The 10,359-nt window shown below is 39.0% G+C and overlaps 1 protein-coding gene across 1 annotated transcript; it reads left to right on the forward strand.

The window, feature by feature from the left end:
• The first annotated feature begins 1,281 nt into the window (after positions 1-1,281).
• Positions 1,282-5,082, forward strand: LOC128132346 (uncharacterized). The gene is made up of 4 exons (XM_052768868.1): positions 1,282-2,723; positions 2,774-3,337; positions 3,431-4,478; positions 5,050-5,082. Exons 1-4 carry the CDS (start codon positions 1,282-1,284, stop codon positions 5,080-5,082), a joined length of 3,087 nt encoding a protein of 1,028 aa, XP_052624828.1.
• The last annotated feature ends 5,277 nt before the right edge of the window (positions 5,083-10,359 follow it).

Genomic DNA, 10,359 nt, shown 5'->3' on the forward strand with positions numbered 1-10,359 from the left:
GTTAGGGGTTTGAATAAATATGTTAAGCAGAAGGAGGTTATTGATGTTATTAGGAGTAATAACCTTGGTATTTGTGCTGTGGTAGAATCTCATGTTGTAACAACCCGAAATTTCATATCACTTCTTGTAAATCAAATTGTAATCCAATTCGATCAACCAAACGCCGTTTCCAAATCCGTTTCCGATTTCGCCATTTAATTAAGTCGTTAACTCGTATTGATCTAAAATGACTTAATGGGTGTCTTAATACCATTTGAAATCATTCTAACACCCCATAATAGTTATCGGAATGATTCTAGAATCGACCATATCGGGTTACGGCAACTTGGTCGGGTGCGACCAAAAGCCCCGCCTAATGCCGATATCGGGTAGAATTCCGTCGTGCCCAATTCCAGAGCACAATATAAGTGATTCAAAGCTTTCATTTGAAGCTTTTGGCCATTTCTTCCATAAACACTTCCAACCTCTCTCCTCATCCAAAATCAAAGGTCCAAAAACAAAGAATTAAGGCTCAAAATCAAAGAGGTAACATCCTGATCCATGCATGGATCATGAAAGCCCAAAATGTGATGGATTAGTGATTACTAGTGGGCTAGAAGGTGGTTTGGGCTCAATGGTTGGGTTGTGCATGGTAACCCACAAATTGAATTAGGGTTGCATGAAGACTAGGGCAACATTTTTAAGGCTTCATAAGTGCTAAAAACGTTACTATTTGCTTCATAAAGCCTCCTAGCCGTTTTTGACACTCTTTGGTGGATTAGGGTTACACTTTAATGCTTATGATGACTCCTTAATGCTTCTTATGGCTCCTTAATGAAGCATAGCCGTTTTTTTTTTCATTCACAAGTCTCATGGACGTTTTTTTTGTGTTCTTTCAAGAGTTACCTTAATTTCTATTTACTAGTTTTAATGAATAATTGGTTGGTTGGCTTGTAACCACCAAATTTGTAATAAAGGCTTCATATAAAGCCAAATTATGCATGGAAAAAGTAATAGACGAATTTTTAATCAAAGAACCCTTTTGTTCACTTTGAATTATTGTTATAATTCACAAATTATCTTGTTAGGACGTGTTCTTGACTTGATACGAACTCAATCCAATAGGTCTTGGATTGTTTTCACCGGTATACAACTTAATAGGTCTTGAGTTGTTACTAATCTATCCATTTCTTTCCATTCATATATCATTTGTGGTTACTATTCTCTTTTAATTTACCTAAACACTACCCTACTCACCAAATCAAGCCCATACACGCATCATAAGTGGTATCAGAGAGCATAATGGATTTTGATGATCCAGAGTTCCTACAAAATCTTCGTGAAGCATTAAGAAACATCCAAGAAGGTGGAAATCGAAGGCAACCCCGCCGTGGTGAACATAGGGTTGTGGAAGAATTCAAGGTGTCTGAATTGCCTGAATTTGTTGGTGGAACTGATCCTGAACGCTACTTGGAGTGGGAAAGGAAGATTGAAAGAATGTTCGAGTTCAAAGAAGTGGATGATGAAAAAAGCTGCAAGTATGCCATTCTCAAGCTAAGTGGTGGTGCTTCATTGTGGTTTGAAGGGCTTAAGGCCAAGAGAACCCGTGAAGGCAAAGAAAAAATTTGTTCTTGGCTTTCTCTAAAACGAAAGCTAAGAAAGAGATATGTTCCTTCTACTCATAGAATTGCCACTTACAAGAAGATTGCTGATTTGAGGCAAGGAAAAATGAGTGTTGGAGAATACATTGATGAATTTGAGAAGTTGTCCTTGATGGGGGATATTGAAGAAATTGAAGAACAAAAAATGACTCGTTTTCTAAAAGGGTTGAACTACAACATTGCCAATGTTGTGGAGTTATATCCTTATGCTGATTTTGGAACTCTTTGTGGTTTGTGTTTGAAGTTGGAGGGGCAGGCCAAAGCACGTTATGGTGGGAGTTCAAGTTCAAGTCTCGAAAGTCCCAAGTCAAAGTCGTGGTCCAAGCCCGAGTCTAGCAATAGACAAAAGTCTGTTTCTACTCCTTCTGGTTCTAGTAGTGTTCCCGTTGCTCCTAAACTTACTAGTGGTACCAAAGAAACTAGTTTGGCGAAAATTAGATGTTTCAAGTGTCAAGGTTTTGGTCATTACCAAAATGCTTGTCCAAACAAAAGGGTGGTGACTTTAAGGGAGGCCATTGAATGTCGTGAAGAGTTGGAGGAAGAAGAGAGGTTGGCGGGTATTTTTTATGATACACAACAAGAAGAGGAAGAAGAGGAGGAGGTAGAGTATGAAGCACCGGTGTATGATACAGTTTTGGTGCTTAGAACCCTTAAAACTCAAGGGGTTCAAACCGTGGCTGATATGGATCAACGAGACCAATTGTTTCACACCAAATGTTTGGTTAGAAACAAGTGGTGTAGTTTGATTATTGATGGTGGAAGTTGTACTAATGTTGCTTCTAATAAAATGGTGATCAAATTGGGTTTGTCTACTACAAACCACCCAAAACCATATGTTCTTCATTGGTTGGATGATGGAAGCAAAATAAAGGTGACAAAACAGGTTAGAGTTGGTCTAACTATGGGGTCTTATGAAGATGAAGTGTTGTGTGATGTTATTCCTATGGATGCATGTCATATTTTGTTGGGGCGTCCTTGGCAATTTGATAGGGACGTGTTACATAGAGGGAGGAGCAATGAATATGAGTTGAAACACAATAATAAAAAAATTGTGTTAAAACCCATGTCCCCAACGGCCATAAGGTCCATGAATTCTAAACAAGTAAAAAACCTAATCTTTCTATGTTTGCTAGTGAAAGGGAGGTGGAGCAAGTTCTTGACAAAGGTGATGTTATCTACATGCTTGTGGCCAAAGAGCATGCAAAGGTGGAGAAGATGGTGCATGGAGAAAACGCTATTGCTGATTTGCTTTTGGAGTTTCAAGATGTGTTTCCAAGCGAATTACCACCGGGTTTGCCTCCAATCCGTGGTATCGAACACCAAATTGACCTTATTCCGGGTGCTCCTTTGCCCAATAAAGCCGCCTATAGATGTAATCCGGAGGTGACAAAAGAGTTGCAAAAACAAATTGATGAACTCATGAAAATGGGTTATGTTCGTGAAAGCCTAAGTCCTTGTGCTGTTCCAGTTTTGTTGGTTCCAAAAAAAGATGGTTCTTGGAGGATGTGTGTTGATAGTAGGGCCGTTAATAACATCACCATAAAATACCGATTTCCTATTCCTAGAATTGATGATTTGTTGGACGAGTTGCATGGTTCTATTGTGTTCTCAAAAATTGATTTGAGAAGTGGTTACCATCAAATTCGTATGCGTGAAGGGGATGAATGGAAAACAGCCTTTAAAACTAAACATGGCTTGTATGAATGGACCGTGATGCCTTTCGGTCTAACTAATGCACCTAGCACTTTCATGCGACTAATGAATGAAGTGCTAAAATCTTTTTTGGGCAGGTTTGTGGTTGTGTACCTTGATGATATCTTGGTATATAGCAAGAGCTTGGAGGATCATTTGGTGCACTTAAAACAGGTTTTCGAGACGCTTAGAGCTCAAAAACTCTATGGGAAGCAAGAAAAATGTTCGTTTTTGGTGGAAGAAGTGGCATTTTTGGGTTTTGTGGTGTCAAGAAATGGCGTGTCCGTGGACCCATCCAAGACTGAAGCAATCAAGTCATGGCCTATTCCTACTAATATTTCTGAAGTTAGATCATTTCATGGTCTTGCTTCTTTCTATAGAAGATTTGTTCGTGATTTTAGCACCATTGCAAGTCCCATAACAGGTTGTTTGAAGAAAGGAGTCTTTGCATGGGGAGAAGAAGCTCAAAAGGCATTTGAGAAACTCAAGGCATTGTTGTGTGATGCTCCTATTTTGGCTCTTCCTGATTTTTCTCAACCATTTGAAGTGGAGTGTGATGCAAGTGGAGTTGGTATTGGGGCTGTTTTGATCCAATCCAAACGTCCTATTGCTTATTTTTCTGAAAAGTTGGGTGGTGCTCGTTTGAATTATTGCACTTATGATAAGGAGTTTTATGCTATTGTCCGTGCTTTAGATCATTGGAGTCATTATTTGCGTGCAAATCATTTTATTTTGCATTCTGATCATGAATCCTTAAAGTACATCAATGGGCAACAAAAGTTGAGCACAAGACATGCAAAGTGGGTGGAGTTCTTGCAATCCTTTCATTTCTCATGCAAATACAAGGATGGTAGAAGCAATGTGGTGGCTGATGCACTCTCGAGGCGTTACTCGTTGTTGGTGACTTTGGATGTTCGTTTCTTGGGATTTGAAACTCTAAAGGACCATTATCAATCTGATATGGACTTTGGAGATATGTTTTTGAAATGTGCAGGTGGTCCTAATGGTGAATTTGTGATTCAAGATGGCTTTCTATTCAAAGGCAATCGCCTTTGTGTCCCAAAACATGCAATACGGGAGTTGTTGATTCGTGAAGCTCATGGCGGTGGTTTGGCTGGTCATTTTGGCATTACCAAAACTTTGCAGGTGCTTAAAGAACATTTCTTTTGGCCGAAGATGTTGGGGGATGTAACCAACATAGTGGGCAAGTGTGTTACATGTCATATGGCAAAAACAACTTTCAAGCATGGTGTTTACACTCCTTTGCCGGTTCCTATTCGTCCTTGGGAAGATGTGTCCATGGATTTCATTATGGCTTTGCCTAGAACTCAAAGGGGGAAGGATTCCATTATGGTGGTGGTGGATAGGTTTTCAAAAATGGCTCACTTTGTGCCATGTCATAAAACAAATGATGCCTCTAACGTGGCTGATTTGTACTTTAAAGAGGTGGTTCGTTTGCATGGTATTCCTAAAACAATTGTTTCTGATAGGGATTCCAAGTTTCTAAGTTACTTTTGGAACACTTTGTGGAGGAAAGTCGGTACTAAGTTACTTTTTAGTACATCCCATCATCCACAAACGGATGGGCAAACGGAGGTGACTAATAGAACTTTGGGTGCTTTGTTGAGAGGGTTGGTTAGCAAAACTCAAAAAGATTGGGACATCAAACTTGCACATGCTGAATTTGCCTATAATCGTTCTCCTACTTATGCTACAGGTCACTCTCCTTTTGAGGTGGTGTATGGTGTGAATCCTTACATGCCTTTGGATTTGATTCCATTGCCAAAGGATGAATTGGTTCACAAGGATGCTAATGACAAGTTGAAGGCTATGATGAAACTACACCAACAAGTTCGTGAGAAGATTGAAGCCGTGAATGAGTTGTACAAACAGAAGTCCAACAAGCATAGGAAACCACGTGTCTTTCAAGATGGTGACTTGGTGTGGGTGTATATGAGGAAAGAACGTTTTCCTAACAAAAGGAAAAACAAGTTGATGCCAAGAGCTGAAGGTCCTTACAGAGTGGTGTCACGTGTCAATGATAATGCTTATAAGGTAGATTTGGGAGGAGACCATGGAGTGCATGCTACCTTTAATGTGGGAGATCTTTCACCTTATCTTGATGATGATGGACTTGATGAATTGAGGTCAATTCCTTTCAAAGGGGGAGGGGATGATCCATGCATGGATCATGAAAGCCCAAAATGTGATGGATTAGTGATTACTAGTGGGCTAGAAGGTGGTTTGGGCTCAATGGTTGGGTTGTGCATGGTAACCCACAAATTGAATTAGGGTTGCATGAAGACTAGGGCAACATTTTTAAGGCTTCATAAGTGCTAAAAACGTTACTATTTGCTTCATAAAGCCTCCTAGCCGTTTTTGACACTCTTTGGTGGATTAGGGTTACACTTTAATGCTTATGATGACTCCTTAATGCTTCTTATGGCTCCTTAATGAAGCATAGCCGTTTTTTTTTTCATTCACAAGTCTCATGGACGTTTTTTTTGTGTTCTTTCAAGAGTTACCTTAATTTCTATTTACTAGTTTTAATGAATAATTGGTTGGTTGGCTTGTAACCACCAAATTTGTAATAAAGGCTTCATATAAAGCCAAATTATGCATGGAAAAAGTAATAGACGAATTTTTAATCAAAGAACCCTTTTGTTCACTTTGAATTATTGTTATAATTCACAAATTATCTTGTTAGGACGTGTTCTTGACTTGATACGAACTCAATCCAATAGGTCTTGGATTGTTTTCACCGGTATACAACTTAATAGGTCTTGAGTTGTTACTAATCTATCCATTTCTTTCCATTCATATATCATTTGTGGTTACTATTCTCTTTTAATTTACCTAAACACTACCCTACTCACCAAATCAAGCCCATACACGCATCACATCCCTAACTTGTTATCTAACCTCTTTAGCCTTCAATTTGATGTTTAAATTGAGTTTTAGGACCTAGAACATGTGTTTACTGCCAAGGATCAAGCTTGGGCCGTAAACACCTAAAAATGGGGTTTTTAAGCCAATTAACCCTTCCAAATCATTGTTGGGACTTAGATACGACCTTAAGGCTTGCAAATTGGGACTTGAAACAATTAAAACATGAATTTTGTGGAAAAAAAGAGAGTTTACGGCCAAGGCTTGTTCTTGGGCCGTAAACTCCTCAAAAATGGGGATTTAACACCTTAAAACATGTCAAAATGCCTGGTAACTCAACCAATAGCCTTGTGGTAAATCCTAGATCCATCTAAAAATAGTTTAGGGGTTTGTAACACATCAAAATACCACATATATGAGTTTATGGCCTAGGCACATACCCTTTGGCCGTAAACTCATGAAACTATGTCAAAAGATGCATCTAATTCACCCCAAAGGCTTGGATAAATTTCTAGAATCACATGTGATTGTTTTAAGTGTCAAAAGTTGATTATTCATGAGCATAGGAGAGTTTACGGCCATAGAACATGCTTCTAGGCCGTAAACTCCTAAAAGTATGTTAAATGGTGCCATAAATTCATATCAAGGCTTGGAAAATTAACTAGAATCACATGTGATTGTTCTTTGTACCTCAAATGAATTATTCTTGACCATAGTAGAGTTTACGGCTGTAAACTCCAAGTTTAAGGCCGTAAACTCCCTTTTAAATGGTATAAATCCAAACAAATTAATCCAAGGCATTTTAGAAGTCAATTCCAACAATCCCCATGTCCATTCAAGCCATTAAACCCTCAAAATCACACCAACATGAGTTTAAGGCCGTAAACTCAAGTATGTGTGTTATGTGGCCGTAAAATCCATTAAATGTTTACTCTTGGGGAGTAAACTCAAATCCTAAAGTCCCTAGTGCCAATACACGTCCGTAGATGTCACCCGGGTCACTCCAAACGCTCGTTTTGAGGTGTTTAACCTCGTTGGAGTGTAATGTTCCATAAGATTAGTGATTGTAAATCTAATTAGTTACATATGGACATTATTACATTTTACATAGGGACATCGCGAGTAATCAAGCCCTGAACTAACGTCTAGTGTCCAAAACCGTCGCATTCCCGAGTCTAGTGAGTTCATACCCCTACCTTTTTCCATTGTTTTCACTGTTTTCAGGGGGGACACAAGCAAAGTACAAGGGTTTCTTGTACTCAAACATTTGTTTTCGTGTGTGTGTTTCATACTTTATATGCTTTTAATACTGATTGATACAACTGATAACCATTCGAGCATGCAGATCACGTAAACATTTATTTGTGAAATGAGTTTTATAAACTGTTATGTTATATATATTTCACAAATGTTTTCCACATTTTATCAGTTAAAAGCATGACATTAGAACACATGAACAATATAATTTGTACACTGTCTTGTCCTTGGTAACATTCCACATAGATACGCGAATGGAGGATTATCATTTTATTACTAGTAAATTTGTTATTCCTGTATGATTGGAGACACGTCCTCGGCGAACACTCCACAGAGATACGCGAGTGGAGGACTACACCCGTAACCAGAATCTCTGGGATTTAGAGAGCGTGACTTGAGTGTATAGATCTATACGGGGCTGACTACCCCCACCTGGCTGCTAGCTACAGCCGAACCGAAATGGTTCAAGGGTGACGAAAGTCATAAGGATGTGGACTACTTATTGCCACAGGTTAAGTCCATCGTATGGTTATGGAACTCGCAATTAGGATAACAGAGATTTACTTATAGTAATAATGAATAACTTTATACATCTTTTACATTGAAAACCAACATTCAGGAAAGCATGAGGCCTTCCTGGGGAACATATACATAACTAGAAAAGTGTAACTAAATAGATAACATTACATCTTTTACAATTGATAACTCACAATCAGGAATGTATGGGACTTTCCTGGGGATACATTGGAACTCAAACAGAACAGTTTAACAAACCGGATAATCAAACTATACATTTTTCACATGAGTAAACGTGTTTTCAGTGTACAAACCTACTATACCTTGTAATTGTGAGACAACAATCAACTTTTAAGAAAATGTGGGATTTTCTTGGCGTGTGTTACATTTTCAGAAACAGAAAGGAAACATATATATTTTCATAAAACAAAACTACTTATGAACTCACCAGCGTTATGCTGATTTTCAAAACCGCTTGTGTTCTCAGTTCAACGTTAGAACAGGTACTGAAGATCCTTTTTGCTCGAAGTCGGAATGCTCAGAAGACCCGTTTCATTTTGTTCATATATATATATATATATATATATATATATATATATATATATATATATATATATATATATATATATATATATATATATATATATATATACTATGTAACACAACTGTACAAGTTTACTTTTGAAAACAATTGTAAAACTTTTATATGTAATGTAATGGTTGTTCTACTTTACTTACTATGTACATTGGATTTGATACTCAACGTGGAGTCAACCCCGGAAATGTTTCTGCCTTCGGTTTTCGGTGTGTGACAGATTGGTATCAGAGCCCTTGTTTATAGTGAATAAAGTATACCAAACCTTACATGGTATAAAACTATAAACATTAAAGGGGCCTAAGTGCTCTGAAATAAAAGTATCTTCAAACTATAAGTATTTTCAAAAAAATATATAAGTATTCCGAGCAGTCAAGATCCGTAATTACAAGTAGAACAAAACATAAGTAAATTGGTGTTGTGTACTGTGGTTAAACCTGGGCAGTTATGTAGTTGTGTCTAGGGTCAATATAGCCCTGCCAACTATATTCATTCGAGACACGGCCAACATGTGCTTGGAAGTGACTGTAGTACGCGACATGCCTAAAACTTACCCTAATACCACAAACGTCGCGCCAGTGTAGTAACGAATCATGAAATACTATGGGAGTATTTCTCGAGCTAATTCCTTGTAAAAATCCTCGTTCACGTAAAGATCCTCGATCATTCCATTAGCGATAGTTTACTTGCTTCGATTACTCTTTCCTGTTTTATCGCTTATTTGGAATTAATATCTGTCATATCTCTCGACTCAATTCAGAGGACTTATCATCCTCTCTTTCTTGATCTTATTAGATCAAGATGCCTCCCAGAAAGATACCCAGCTCAAAGACCAACAACCCTCCGCCGCCACCTCCTCCTGAAATTGATCCCGTGTTATTCCAAACAGTTGTTACCGCCGCGGTGGCAGCTGCTATGTCCCAATTAAACACCCGTGGTTCAGGAGGTGGTACTCAAGATCAAGAAAGTAATCAGGAATACCGAAAGGAGGGTTCCTACAAGGACTTCATGAATGCGAAGCCTTCATCCTTCGATGACACTGGTGGTGTCATTTCCTTGTCTCGATGGTTCGAGAAAATCGAATCCATCTTCGAAATCTGTGCCTGTGTTGAGTCCGATAAAGTCAAATTTGCAGCCTGTACCTTCAGTGATAAAGCCTTGACTTGGTGGAATGGCCGAGTCAAATCCTTGACCCTACCTGTAGCCAATGCCATGGGCTGGGACGCCATGAAAGAACTCCTCCTTGCTGAATATTGTCCCCGTGGTGAAATGCAGAAGCTAGAGCACGAGCTCTGGAACCTGAAAATGAAAGGTTCTGACATTGCTGCATACGTTTCCCGATTTGATGATCTCGCACTCCTTTGCCCTAGTTTGGTCACTCCTGAAAGCAAAAAGATCGAGAGGTTTATTTGGGGGCTAACTAATCCAACAAAAGCTCATGTCTTAGCTGCTCACCTGGACACATATGATAGTGCTAAGACTTTAGCCCAAGCCATAATTGACCACCGTGATGATGTCGAGGAAACCACCACCGCCCCTGAGTCGACTAAAAGCAGTGGTGAGAAAAGAAAATTCTGGAAGAAGAAGAAGGGTCAATCTTCCCAAGGCTCCTCCAAAAGACAACAAACAGTAGCAGTCCATGCTGCTACTACCCTTGTTGCTGCTGCTTCTGTTGTGGGAACCACAACTCCAACTCCTACCAGCCGGTATGCTGGTAATCTTCCCCTATGTGATAAGTGCAAGTATCACCACAATCCTGGCCCCTTGTCGAGA

This window comes from Lactuca sativa, chromosome 2, assembly GCF_002870075.4.
Source record: "Lactuca sativa cultivar Salinas chromosome 2, Lsat_Salinas_v11, whole genome shotgun sequence".
Lineage (NCBI taxonomy): Eukaryota > Viridiplantae > Streptophyta > Magnoliopsida > Asterales > Asteraceae > Lactuca > Lactuca sativa.

What these genes read in the sequence shown, in the direction of transcription:
- LOC128132346 (XM_052768868.1), top strand. Translation starts at nt 1,282, where the DNA reads ATGGATTTTGATGATCCAGAGTTCCTACAAAATCTTCGTGAAGCATTA. An exon ending in TTTAAAACTAAACATGGCTT is followed by an intron (nt 3,338 to 3,430) that starts GTATGAATGGAC and finishes TTTTTTGGGCAG; the next exon opens with GTTTGTGGTTGTGTACCTTG. An exon ending in GCATTACCAAAACTTTGCAG is followed by an intron (nt 4,479 to 5,049) that starts GTGCTTAAAGAA and finishes CTTATGCTACAG; the next exon opens with GTCACTCTCCTTTTGAGGTG.